Source organism: Peromyscus eremicus, chromosome 4, assembly GCF_949786415.1.
Source record: "Peromyscus eremicus chromosome 4, PerEre_H2_v1, whole genome shotgun sequence".
NCBI lineage: Eukaryota > Metazoa > Chordata > Mammalia > Rodentia > Cricetidae > Peromyscus > Peromyscus eremicus.
Window position 1 is genome coordinate 43,692,503 of NC_081419.1, and position 14,557 is coordinate 43,707,059.

At 40.4% G+C, this 14,557-nt stretch overlaps 1 protein-coding gene across 1 annotated transcript in view; it reads right to left on the reverse strand.

Annotated features, from left to right (window-relative positions):
• The window catches only part of Slc38a11 (solute carrier family 38 member 11), a 48,687-nt gene that overhangs the window by 12,499 nt on the left and 21,631 nt on the right, over positions 1-14,557 (reverse strand). Inside the window, exons 7-10 of the mRNA XM_059259162.1 lie at positions 8,558-8,628; positions 7,732-7,893; positions 4,202-4,314; positions 454-585 (exon numbers count right to left, since the gene is read on the reverse strand). Of these exons, the coding sequence (XP_059115145.1) occupies positions 454-585; positions 4,202-4,314; positions 7,732-7,893; positions 8,558-8,628 (478 nt within the window). The remainder of the gene's footprint in view (positions 1-453; positions 586-4,201; positions 4,315-7,731; positions 7,894-8,557; positions 8,629-14,557) is intronic.

The window sequence follows — 14,557 nt, forward strand, 5'->3', positions numbered from 1 at the left end:
AGTCAACTTGAGAAATATCTGGATAGTACAGGGACAAGATTTGCAGCCAAGGAATTTTTGACACCTTTAGTCAGACACATTTTTTTTTTTGTGTGTGTGAGGGATTGTTCTGAACATCATGAGATATTTTGGGTGTCCCTGGCTTCTTCTCACTATAATCACATAGCATTGCCACCCTGTTAGACAACCAAAGATGTCTCTGGACATTACAAATGCCACCCTCCTGAGTGGGGAGTAAAATCACCCCCTTTGAGAGGCACTGTCAAAAAACATATGCTTCCATAAACAGCAGAGTGTCATCGTTATCAATATTTGTTATTATGTTGCAAACAGATTCCCATTATACTTCAGAATGTGATACTTTAAAAAAAAGGAAAGCACATTTGGTATTAGATGGAAACATCTTAAATGAGATTTTCAGAAAGGATGGAGCAAATCTTTCAATGTACTTACATTGAGTTCTAAAACTATTCCAAGGCAATCGATCAGCAGTGATACCAGTGTGGCTGCAGTAATGATAACCATGGTTAAGATGATGTGGAACACTGATGACGGATTCCCACCAAAAAACACATTGGCAATTACCTAGCAAATAAACAGGACAGGTTGAGAGGTGTTCTTGAGGCTTCCTAGAATCAGTAAGAGACTTTCACACTAGCACTATGACTATATAAATCACCAACAATAAGGCAACTTATCAAACCTTAGATCACTAGGAATGTTTCTGTCTTTTCAAAGAAATTACACATTATAGCAATAATGAATATTCTTTGCTGTGAATGTTGTCAGCCAGTGTCCTATGCTGTAGACCCAGAGCATGGCATACCAGTGTTGTAATGCACACATTTTTTAAGGATAAGAAAGCTCTGAAAGTTGCCTTATCCTTCTTGAGCTGGGAAGATTGCCACAAAAACAAACTACAAATACTAATTGGTTATTTAATGGCCTCTAAGGAAAGTGTTAGGACTTACTCTCTTAATAATACTGGATGAGTGCTGTCCTTTATTAAAAGGAAATCAATTTTATACAAATGCAACCCACAAAGAGGAAAGGCAAATTAAGGATAGTTTATCACTATTTTCCATGAATATACAGATCAGAAAGCTAATCTATAGTCATCTATTGAATGCATCCTACTCTGATAAGTTTACAATAAGAGGATGTCAAAGGAATGACTCCTGTTCTCAAGAATTGACATCCCAATAGAAGACACATAACTCGTATAAAGAAACAAATAGAGAGTAGTTTGGGGCAGGATGAAATAAACCAAGTAGAATTTAGAGGGCCCTTCAGTTGTCTAGAATGGTCTCCTGTAGGGAGTAGAGGAAGCCCTGGATGAATGTGTAAGGAGCAGGTGAAGACTTGAGTGAATCTGTAATGTTGACATAAGCACAGCCATGTGAAGGACCCCAATGCCTCAGACTAATGTGCTTGGCAAAACTTCCCCAGGTCCATATGCAAATGTTGACAGAAAGTATACTCTGTCGCGGGTTCTCCCTCCTAGATGTTTACAGCCTGAGATATCCCACCAGGACTAGCTACCCCCTCCTTATTCTCCTGTATATAATAAACACGATAGTTTCTGGACTGTCATAACAGGTGCTCTCCATCAGGGCAATCACACCCTACCCAATGCAAGCATTTCTGTATGTGTGTCTGTGTTTCTTCATTCCCGTGTCACCCTAGTCTGGATTCTAGGACCATGGCACACAAGACTTGGCAGTCTCCCTTAAAGTCCTCTTCTTTTTGCCATTTCTAAAACATGAGTGCCTATCCAAGCTTGAGGAGGGGATAAATTTAGAGCAGAATTACAAGCTGAGGCCACAGTGTAAAGAAGAGCAAAGCAGAAAGAATAAGACCATTATCTGTGGAGGACAGAAGGAAGACTCTGAATAGAGTGATGGCCATTTGCAAAATACCAGTGAAACAGGAACTGTCAGTGGAGAGAGAGCATCATGTACCAGGGGCTGTGATGATGGCAGAAGTTGAAAAATTACCTAGACAGAAGATATCCCCACAGATCAGCTGCTCCAATGCTTCTGGTAGAGACCTAATGGTGATACTAATAACTTAGATGATGTAAATTTTCCCAGATTTATCTCCTTTAAATACAACTGTGTTGTACATCTCTGAGATGGCATTATGAGGATGAAATGACCATATGGGCAGGATCAGTGGTATACAGTCTTTTTCATCCTCTTTATATGTGCCTGGCTATTTTACCTATGGAGAGACATGATTGCGTTCATATTGGCTCTGTGTGTATATGTATGCAGACAACAACAGTATCCAGTGAGGCTCATACCGCATCCCTCTGCAAGGGACATGCTCCCAGGGCAAAGATCTTGGTTTCATTCTGCTTTCCTGTTATGGCAGCTCAAATGGAAACTCATTTCCACATAGGGAAGACAGAAGCTGCAGGTGGAGGGACTCAAATCATCCACACACAGATGACCAGGAGGCATCCAAGCCTGCACCATCCACTCATGTTGATCTGGAGATTCAATCTGAACCTGAAGTACTAGGCAGATGCCGAAAGAAAAGCCTTTCCCGATCAATAGTAGAGCTTTGAAAAATCCTGCAGCTTAAAACCTGCAGGAAGTTTACTCTACCCCTCTCTTCTGTGAAGGAAGGGCACTAGCCTTGGGTCATGCCGCTTGTGAACAGGAGTGCGATTAGAAAGTATGCACAGCACGGACCACCCTCCCCTCTTTGAGTCCCAGCGCAGGTTCATTGCCAGAAATGGCCTACAGTGAGAAAGCAGCTGCCTTGAGAAGCCTGCGGATTAGACGGGGGATTTAAGGCTCTGTTGGTGGTTCACTACATACATTACATGCAGTCACACAGTGTACTGCGTAAACAGCCCGTGGGGATAGATCCTGACTAAGCCCTTTCCACAGTGCTGTGGGTGCTGCTACACAGCACAGTGGATATCTAGCCAACAGCATAAGAGATGCCTGATAAGCCATGTTTCCCAGAATTACATAAGAACAGATTCTCTTTTGTCTACATAACTGCCTGTATTGTAAACATACAATATTTATATAAGACATTTATATAAATATATGCATCAAAACATATCTGTAGACCTATAGGTTTAAGTTGAGGTTTGATTCCTCATGGAATATAATATATTATTTTTTAAAATAAAACCAATTACTCTGGCCCATGGTAAATAAATAATGACTTATGAAAAACTGTGACAAAAATATAATTTTGGGAATGATTTCTTTACATTTTCATCCTTAATTTTTTTTGTCATTCCTTTAAAAATAGAGGTGACCACTTTGGTTTGGCTGTTCTAAAGGCTGCTATTCACTTGGGAACCAAGTGATGTGTTTGTGTTTATGATCATCTACACTCAACCCTGGAGCATGATTACATATAGTCACAATGTCTGAAACATTTTTTTGTAAATATTTGAATATATATTTAAATGAAAATGAGGACATGACCACTCCTAGGTATGGTTGGGAAGAACGTTTTTAATGGTAGATATGAGGGAGAAAATAGCCAGAGAGGCATCTGGAAGAATTCATAGCAGGGAGAGAAAGAAGGGGAAGGGGGAGCATGAGAGAGAAAGAGGAGAGAGCAAGCTAGCCAAGAGAGGACCCGAAGACCAAGAGGTCAAGAGAGCATGGGGCCCAAAATGGCTGGATTATACAGGAATCCGAAGCTGGGTGAAGGGGAGGGAAGGTCAGGGGCTGGAGAGGTTTAGGGTAGGGGATGGGGGTGAGAAGCACTGAGGTAGCCTGGCAGCCAGTGTCTGCTTTGCTATGTTGATTGGCACCTCAGTTAGTCATTTGTCCCTGGTTTCTTTGGGACCTAACAACATTCATCTGTAGATTCTGAAACTTTATAGCTTCAAGAGAAGGTTGTATGAATCTGTCACATGTCATCATGCCTTTAGGGAATTTACATATTGAATTGTCTGTGTCTTCCTAAATAAATGTAGTAGAGCAAGCTACCCAGGCAAAGGGTTGAAAAGAGCCTTTGTGGGCTGGAGTCATGGCTCAGAGGTTAGGAGCACATTGGCTGCTCTTCCAGAGGTCTTAAGTTCAATTCCCAGCAACCACATGGTGACTCACAACCATCTATAATGAGATCAGGTGCCCTCTTGCGGCATACAGGCATACATGCAGACAGAACACTGTATACACAATAAATAAATCTTGAAAAAAGGAAAAGAGCCTCTGCTTACCTCTCTAGTCACAAAGCATTCAATCGGGTAAGTTAAAATGACAGTGATACCATAACAAAACCTCCCAAAGGTCACCAGGTCATCACTTCTGCAGTAATTTTCAAATAAGTCTCCTGGAGAACAAGAAAAATGTATTTATTTGCAAAGTATTGGGGGTACCTAACAAATGAGATATTTTGTATAAAAGTGGTAGCCTATATTCTTCATTTCCTATAATTAAAAAAATAGATTACCAGGTCTGAGTATAACATGCTGCCTCCAGTAGTCCTGCATTTATTCACTGCCATTGAAACTAGTACATGTTCCACTTGAAGGTGCTCATCACTGGTAGAGTTCTTATTTGTTTCTGTTAAGTTTGCCTTAAAGTTGTGCCAGTTTTTTAAAAACTACTTTGTCCATTGTGGGTTGGTTTTTTTATATATATATAACAGAATCAACTCCCTAAATTCTTATGCACTGCCTTTATAAATGGCTTCTGGTCTTTGTTTCTGGGGATTGTATTATTTTAAACAAATGTCTATTAAAATAAACAAATTTCTCTTTGAAATGCTATATTTAGATGGAAGACAATCCCACAAGGAAAAGTAGGACCAGGGCATGTGGGGAGCCAAGTTTCCTGCACTTGAGGTATAGGTTTTGATCACAGGCTCAGAACCACACCAAGGAATTCCAAAGATACACTGTCTTTCACGGCATTTGATGCACCCAAGTGTAAACGCAGATTTCACTGGTTCGAAACTGAAAATAGGACCGATTCCAGGAAAGGACACTGAATTTAATTACTTCTAAATCAAGCGACAGACCATATATACCTTAGGCTGGTTCTCAGTGAGACTCATATATTTTCAGGAGTCTATGAAAAAAGGCAGGGCTCTGGCCAGCTCACAGAAGGCAGCCTTCAGGCCTCTGTACTTCCTGAACATAACATGGTTAAGTTTGGACACAGCAGTTGCCTTTTTCCAATTAAACCAATTAGAAAATTAGATGAAAGCCACATATTTTACGACGCTATTTCAGAAGAAGAAAGTAATCCTCTGAGCTTGTTTGTATTAAAAAGTGAGGCGGCAACCTACTTGCACTTCCTCTTTCCAAGACATGCTTTAAGTTGCCGTGTCCCTTCCCTCTACCAACAACACCAGATGCGTGTGACTTTTCTGGTGTCCCTTCTGGGCAGAAGAAGATGACAACACAAAGCAGTAGTGGCAGAAAACAACCTCAACATTGACGAGGGTTCAACACTGAGAAACCCGAGAATGGAGGTTCCCATTGCTGTCCTCCCTGGTAACCAGGCCCTGTGTCTGCTTTGAAGTCACAGGGAATAGCCATGGGACGTGAGACTTTCCACTGCCTTATTGGCTTGACTTTACCTGATGAACAGAGGCACACGGATTTTGCACAAACAAGACCAGATCAGCTTAAAGAGAAATGAGCTAAAGAATCAGCACCAGCTCATTCCAGCTGAATTCTGTGTGTCAGGGAGTTACAGCTAAGGGGAAACACAAGGGCAAGAACAATGACATCCAATACCTGTCAGCTTTGCTATATAAGGATGTGTGTAAGAGACAGAACGTATGTGAATGTGTGTGTGCGATGTACGTAGTGTATGCACATAGGTGTGTGGGTATTTGCACCTGTGCATGGGCTTGTGTGGAGGCCAGTGGAGGACATCAGGTACCCTGTTTCATCATGTTCTGCCTTATTATTTTTGAGACAGAATCTCTCACCGAAGATAGGCTGTCAGCCAGGAAGCCCATGTGATCTTACTGTGTCTGCCCCATACCCCAGAACAAGCACATGAGGCCACACTCAGCTTAAAGAGCCCCCATCACATGCCTCTTTTAGAGTGTTGCTATATAGCACAGGCTAGCCATCCTCTTGCCTTAGCCTCCCATGTGTTGTGTTGGGATTATGGATTTTTAGTGGTCATGCACAGCTGTCATAAATATTCAATTACAGCAGGGCAATTACCACTGCTAAAATCACTAGGAAGATATCACTAGCAAAAAGAGACTTCTATAAAACAAGGTTCCTTGCATGCAGGAGCCTTTAGGGTGTTCAACTTGGCATACTATGCAGTAATTGTGATTGGTACATGGCAGTGCTTGAAACAGTTCTTACATGGACTTTCAAGGTTGCTTTTAATTGCACTATCCTGGAATATGTGGGAATATATCCCATATATAACATATATCACAAATATATATGTGTAGTATGTGTATATATACATATATAATATATATGTTACTGCATTGTTATTATATCACTAGTTTTTTTAAAATCTTTCTTATTTTAAGAAAGATTTTCTTTTTTTCTGAGAAATACATGCACATAATCACAGTGACCTATGATCTCTGTGCAGATCAAGGCATCTCAAGAGTACCACAGTGTCACATGTCACAGAAAACTAATCCAAGAGGAGCTGGATTCTAAGAGATTATTGGAGGCTCTGTGTTGATCAAAACCGGGGAGGCAGACAGGGAAGGGGGGGATACCTGAGCTTGGGCTTCAGAGGACCACGTGCATTCTGGTTGTTACCAGCCAGCTGGGGCAAGTTACTTTGCTCTCTGTGTAAGCAGGAAGTAGAACTAGTTATTCCACTTACCTTCAAAGGGTTGTGGGAAGGTCAAGTGAGATACTAGACCGGGAAAAGCTGTGGAATATATGAATCAGCGTTTGGCCTGCTGTCAGGCCAGCCTGAGTATTATACCCTGAATGATTGGATGAAAGGGTCAACAGCAGTAAAGGGAAGACCACCACTTAGTACCAGGCCTGAGAGCAACAAGAAAAGAGAAGTCACTTGGAAGTCAGCGAGAGAGAGGACTGGCTTTATGGGAAAGATGATGTCTGTGATTTAATCCAGAATGAGACAATTAAGCAGAAATATCCTGCAGGCTGGAGATGAAAAAGAAGGCCTGGGCTGGAAGGAAAATGAGGAAATCACCTAGACTATTTGTCAACAGAAAAGCAGGACCCCAATCTCTGGGGGGGATGGGGATTAGAAAGTTAGGAAGGAAGCAAATACACACACACACACACACACACACACACACACACACACACACACACAGAGAGAGAGAGAGAGAGAGAGAGAGAAAAAGAAAAGCCATGATAGTACAGCCATTCTTTCCTCAAGTGGGAGGCAGTTCGGTATAGCTAAGTGACTCACAATGGTTCAAAAGGACCAGAACCAGAAAGGTTATCAGCGTCAACACTGGGAGGCTATTAGTGCCCAGGAAAGGAAAGGTACAGAGTGGCAGTGGAGAGGGAGCCAGAGTTCGTGTTTGCAAACAAACAAATGTGTCTGGAAGCAGAGAGCATTGGGGTCACAGAACTACATCTCAGACGTGAAGAAGAGAGAAATTATGAAGCGGAGCATAGAGAGGCAGGACGGTAGAGCAGAGGGTGGGTGGAAGGGAAAGGTATCAGACAGACTCCCTAGAAAACTGTTCCAGAAATGAGTAGAACACTGGTATCCTGGTACCAGTCCACATGTGCACCAAGATAGGATGTGGTTTAGTCTCTCGTTTTACCTTGAGTGAAGCCGGTAAAAGTCAAGTACCCACATGTAGCAAAGAGCACACAAATAAATACAGAAACCAAGATGGACGTGTGGATGACCCGGCACCACTTAGCTACCGTGGGCTCTTGGAGAGAACCGTAGACTAGGAAGCAGTTATGGTGGCAAATGAAAGCTGGAATACAAAAGAAAAACAATTACCAGGGAAGCAGCAGGACCGCGATTTCTACTCTGCAAAGAGAGGCACACTGCCTTAGAATTTCAAGTCTCTAAATTGAAAATATATTTATTCTGCAACACCAAATAAGCCAGAAAGTAAGATTTCTAATAAGCCTACAAATAAGAAACTACACAGAAGGCCTACCTAGTTTCTTCACGTCACTGTCGACAGGAACCAGGCCTGTCCGACTTCTCTCCCATTTTCTCCTCTTCCTAATGGCCCTTCCTATCTTAAGGAAAATCTGCACATGAGTTTCCTTGGCATCTGGGACATATGGGAGCTATAGATATCTAGCCAAAACTTAATCCTTTCTGCAAAGACTTTGAAGAAGTCTATGACATTTGCTAGACTTCCAAGTTAGGAAACACACTAACCGTAATGGATGTCTAGCTTGGAAACACTTTTCTCCAATTAGAAGCAAATTTTAGTAACAGACGAGGAAGGTTAGTAATGGACAAGAAAGGGTTGAGTCTAATTTTATATTAACACAAACTAGAGTGCATGCTGCTAAGGGGGAGTCTAAACTCAGAAGACCTGCTATAGACATACAGGGAACAGTACCTCTTCACAGAGCAGGTGGAGTCATACTGAGAAAGGGGTTTGAAAGCCAGGAACTCACCAAAAGACATCACCCCAATAGCCTGGATGGCATTGGGCTTTGCAAGCACCCAAGCATCTTCTGTCTTTGGTCTAGAAGAAAATCAGTTAATTAGACACATTATTAAACAAGTGAAATAATATATTTATTGGAGAATAAGAAATAGTATCACACATAAAAGTTGAGTATCTTTCAATGGGGGGCTGGAGAGATGGCTCAGAGTTTAAAAGCATTTGTTGCTCTTGCAGAGGACCCAGGTAAGAGCCACCTGTAACTCCAATCCCCGGGGATCTAATGCCCTCTTATGAACCCCTTCAGCACAAGATACCTGTGATACACACAGACACACAGACATATAGACACACACACCATGCAGGTGAACTATCTATACATATAAAATAAGTTAATAAAGTACTTCCACTCATCTCATCAACATTCATTTCTGAGGGACATCAGCGTGTCCTCAACCCCAATACTCTAAAATGCCTGTTGAATGCTTGGAAAGATTCTGTGTTTACACATGTAAAATATTCACTGACTGTGTGATTTGGGTAATTGATTTGCTCAATCATTTTAACAACAAAGTTATTATGGAGTCATCACACAAGATCCTGAGGGAGATATTAAATTACTAATATCCTATAACTGCTCTTTACCTCTTCAGTTTTTCTGGTTTGAGCGACCTGCAAGAAATTTAATGGGAGCTGGAATTTATTAAGAAAGGTAGGTGTGAGTTGAGGCTGACTGAGGGTGTCCTGACTATTTCTGGAGAAACAGACTCTTATCTCATTTGTTCTTTTGCAGGTACATTCAAGAATTATCATCATTTAAGTCAGACATAGTGGTGCACTCAGGAGGCAGAGGCAGGTGGATCTCTATGAACTCAAGGCCAGCCTGGTCTACCAAGTGAGTTCCAGGCCAGCCAGGGCCACACAGTGAGACCCTGTGCCAAACCAAAACCCAAACCAAAAGAATTATTTTCATCTAACATTAAGATAGTCTCTGCATTATCGTCTAGTTTGCTTAGTTTCTTGGTGTGTTTCATCCAAAATCTTTTCAGACATTGGCCTCAAGTTTCCACCTGTTCGTGTACTTCTCAAAAGGGGTTTTGAACGTACACACATTTTAAAAATTATTTTTCGCTCATTTACTTGTTCTGAGACAGAGTCTCACTGTCTAGCCAAGCTGGTCTCAAACTTGCGATCCTCCTGTTTCAGCCTTTATCTTTCTGGGATTAAAAGTGTGGCTTCATCATGTCTAGTTAGTCACTCACTTAAATTCTCAAGCAGCATGTATCCTAGTGGAATTAAAATATCCAGTGTCACCATGGATTGACCTGCCTAATAAATACTCTTGCCTCTATCTCCAGTAATAATGACTATTACAAGCTTGAGTCTGTTCTTCTGGCCTCTGCTATTTGTCGGCTAAGGTATTCCTTTAGCCAAGTTAATTGATCCATGTTTCCATATCTTCATCTGTGAAATGAAAGTAACCATAGTACCTAATTTCCTGAGTTATTTTACAGATAAATGAGATTAAGCATGCAAATTTTCTGAAAGAGGGATTGTAAGACAGCATGTGTTCAATATATAGTCATTAGTTTTATCAGTACTATTTATTAATATTTGATTACTATCCTTTTTTTACGTATTCAAAGGTAGATAAAAGTCCACATACTTTTATCACATACTTCTATAGACAGGTTTGAATGAGACCCAAAAGAGTGCAGGGAGATAGACCAGAAGCCTACCAGAGAACATGAGGGTCCTGGAGGGCTGAATAAAAAGGGGAATTCTCAAGATGAAAACTCAACTTTCATGTTTGTTACTCATTGTCTGTGTGAAGAGGACACAAACGAATTCTATTTGCTTTGTCAAAGTTTGTGGAATGTGTTCAGCCTATCATCTTTCTATAAATGAAAGGAGCAGCTCTCAGGGGAAACAAGACAGAGAGAAAAGCCAGTCTGAGTGGAGGCCTCCCACTGTTCCCGGAGCTGCTGGGAATCTCTGCTCTTAGAGTGGGAACTACTGCCACCTGCTGCCTCCACTGCTTCTCTCTCCAGTCAGCCTGGCAAATTCCAGCCTTAGTGTGCAGTGTGCACACGTACTTAATATTCCTATAAAAATGATTCACATTGGGCAGTGCTAACGGAAGATTGTCTGACTTTCTGATATGCTCTGAGTGAGCAGTGTGTTCCAAATCTAGGAAAAGGGAAGAGGTATTGGGGTGTGGCTTTCCAATCATTTGCAACAAAGGAGTGAGTTCAGAAACAATTAGTTCCAGAGAGAGGAAGAGAAAGAGAGAGGGACCAGGGAAGGAGAGGAGAAAGAGAGAAGAGAAGGAATGGACATTTCTCCCTGGTATAATTTATGAAATGAGATACATTTTGATACCCAATTTGAATGAAAACAAATGAAGTTATGGTTCTTCTACCTTCAGACTATAGATATCAACTCCAAAAATATTAACAATGTGTCCAAGCAATGTGTATAATTAAAATGTCACCAGAAATGGCCTTCCTAATCATTGCCCGGGTAGTCTCATAGAAACATCTGTTAATGCGTTTACCACATTACTAGATTAGTGTGGGAAAGCATACGGATTTTAGTACATACACAAAAGCATATGATTCAGTGTTTATTTTCATAGACATACCAAGCAAGCTGTTAAGAATTCCCTTATCCCAAGGAAGAACATCTACAATAAAATGTATGTGTAATAAATGTGGAACTGAAAAGGTAGAAATGTTACAACTAAGGAAGAAGCCAGAGAAGACTCTTTCATATCCAATTGCTGGTTCTTACTTAGTTCAAGAAGTCAATGAGAAGATGCCTAATCACAAAAAAAAGCGTAGCTTATTTATGCACACCATGGTTGTAAACATAGAAAATTCAAGGGCTCTTGTGACCAGTCTTTGGAGTTCATAGGGTATCTAACAGAGGGATGAATATAAATTCAGTTCACACACACACACACACACACACACACACACACACACACACACCCCAGTAGAGTAGATGTTGACAACTGACACATTTTAAAGAGAGGCAATGGCAACAGAGCCCTGTTTTGAAGGACATTTTAACATTTTGTTATATTTCTATTAAATAACAAAGAGATGTAGAGACATACCACGTCTTCATTTCTGCACAGGAAGACTCAATATTATGTATATGCCAATTCCTCCCAAATTAGTAATCAAAGGATAAAGCATAGGGAAGAACAAATTTTGAAAACAGATATTGGAATCTTAAGGCAAAGAGTGGTAGATGACAAAATCAAAGGTAGTATAAAACATTTGTAAATGATATAATCCATATGCAAAATTAAGAATATAAATGTTTAACTGGAAAAAGAGATTGACCACACATAAAATCAGGGAAATGATTATTATCTAGTTTATAGTAAATACTCTACAACTCAATAAGAAAAATAAAACATGATGAGCAATGGGTGAACCAATTGGTAGGAAAGGAATCAAGAGCAAGCTAATAAATATTAACCTTAATTTTGTGTCTGTCAGATATCAGGTAAATGGCCTTCTGCATGCTAGGCAAGCATCCTACCACTGAGCTATATCCCTAGATATTTTCACTTTTTTGAGATAGGATCTTACTAAGTTTAAACTGGCCAGCCAGGCCTTCAACTCCATCTGTAGCCCAGGCAGTGCTTGAATTTGCCATCTGTCTGATTAAGCTTCTCTAGTAGCTGGACTGAAAGGTATGTCCCGCCATGCTAGTTGCTTCAGCTGTTAAGTGCTAAATGTATCAAAACAGAAGCGATGGACAAGTGTGGCCACTGTAACCTGTTACATTAGGTTTCCTTAGTTTAACCTTTCTTTTTTTGTGGCCTGTATCCCAGTCTGGCCAAGGGATCACAAGGTTCACCTTGAATCTTGATCTTCGTTCCTTCTGAATGTGGGGATAACAGGCATGCACCAATATGCCCAGTTTGATGTGGTGCTGGAGATCAAACCCAGAGTTTCCTACTTGCCAGGCAAGTACTCTACCAGCTGACCTATATTCACAGGCTCATCAAATGAAAACAGTGCAGGGGAAATCAAATATATACTTGTGAAGACAGAGGAAATACCATGGGCATTTTGAAGTTTGAGGGATGGAAACAGAAAAGATTGAAGGATTAATAGATTAAGAAAAATGAACAGAGAAAAGGGACTTCTGGGACACCACCTAGTCAGCCATTGTCAGAGAGAGAGAGAGAGAGAGAGAGAGAGAGAGAGAGAGAGAGAGAGAGAGAGAGAGAGAGAAGAAACAAATAATGTTAGAATGGCTGAAAACTCCTAGATTTTATAGTAAGCTTAAATATCATGAAAATAAACATTGAAGAAACCTAACAAACTAAGGTGACTTCAGTAACATCTACTCTGACACACAGGATAGTAACCTTTAAAGACCAAGGAGACTGATTGGTTCCCATCACATTTGTATGTTGTCATTGACAAACATTTGAGCAAATTTCATGAACAACTGGGACTGCTTTTGTTAAGATCCACAGTCCATCAACCTGATTGGGGAACTTACAGGTTTTTTTTTTTTTTTTTTTTTTTTTGTTGTTGTTGTTTTGGCTTTTCGAGACAGGGTTTCTCTGTGTAGCTTTGCGCCTTTCCTGGAACTCACTTGGTAGCCCAGGCTGGCCTTAAACTCACAGAGATCCGCCTGGCTCTGCCTCCCGAGTGCTGGGATTAAAGGCGTGCGCCACCACCGCCCGGCTGGAACTTACAGTTTTACTTCAGAAGCGTTAGAGGCCCTGGATATGTTTTTCATAAGGTAAAGTAGCTTGGGAGATATGTGTGAGTATGAATGTTTTCATTTCAAATGCTTTGCAAGTGATGGGAAATTAGTTTTCCATGATTTTACCAAATTAGACTGTTACTGGATATATAAACAGGCATGTGTACTTACCACCCAATTTTGCATTTTCTGTGAGGGAATATTTTTAAGGGTTGACTCTCATAGATCTCTTCCCACAGTTTTCATCTAAGCACTAACAATGGTTCTTCCTTTTTCTCCTTTAATCTTTGGATCACATATAGAGTAACAGAGACTAGAAACCAACAGGTAAAGAAATCCAGCAGGTAGAAAATGTATTATGTTTCTCATGTGCATAAAATTCTACATATGTATGGGGTACCATGTAGTGTTTTTGTAATACATATATGTGCCAGGTAATTTTTAGATCAGGGCAAACACACAACACACACATTTATTATTTATCATAAAAATATTTAAAATACTTTCTTCTAGCTTTTAAACCATTAACTGTACATTATCACATGTAATTATTCTACTGTATATAAAACATAGAACTTATTTCTGTTACTTAATTGTATCTTTGTATACCCCCTCCTCAGCCTCTAGTGACAACCATTCAACTCTTTAACTTCTAGGAGAGCAACTGTGTTTGTTTGCTTTTTGGGGACAGGGTCTCACTGTACAGCCTTAGCTGGCCTGGGATTCCTACAGATCTGCCCATTTATGCCTCCTGCATGCTAGGAGTAAAGGCATGTACCACCAAGCCCTGCCTGAGATCAACTTTTAAAATATTTCACAAGTGAGTGAGATCATATGGTACTTGTCTTTCTGTTTGTGACTTATTTTACATTTCCAGTTCCATGTTATGGCAAATGACACAACTTTGTTTTATTTTTTTTATGGTAGGATAGTATTATGTTGTATATATTTGTTGCATTTTCCTTATTCATCAGTGGGTAGACACTTAGATTACTTCTCTATCTTCATTATTATCAAAATGTTGCAATAAGTAATTAGGTAATTTTTAAGAAAGAATTACCTATCCATCTGTGATGGCAATTATTGGTTGTCAACCTGACTAATCTGGAATTAACTAAAGCCTCAAAATGGGGCACACCCATGAGGGATTTTGGCTTGATTTGAAGTGGGAAGATCTACTTCTAATCTGGATCTTTGAGGTGGGAGGACACACCTTTAATCCAGATCCTCTGAAATGGGAAGACCTATCTCTAACTTAGGCCAGACCTTC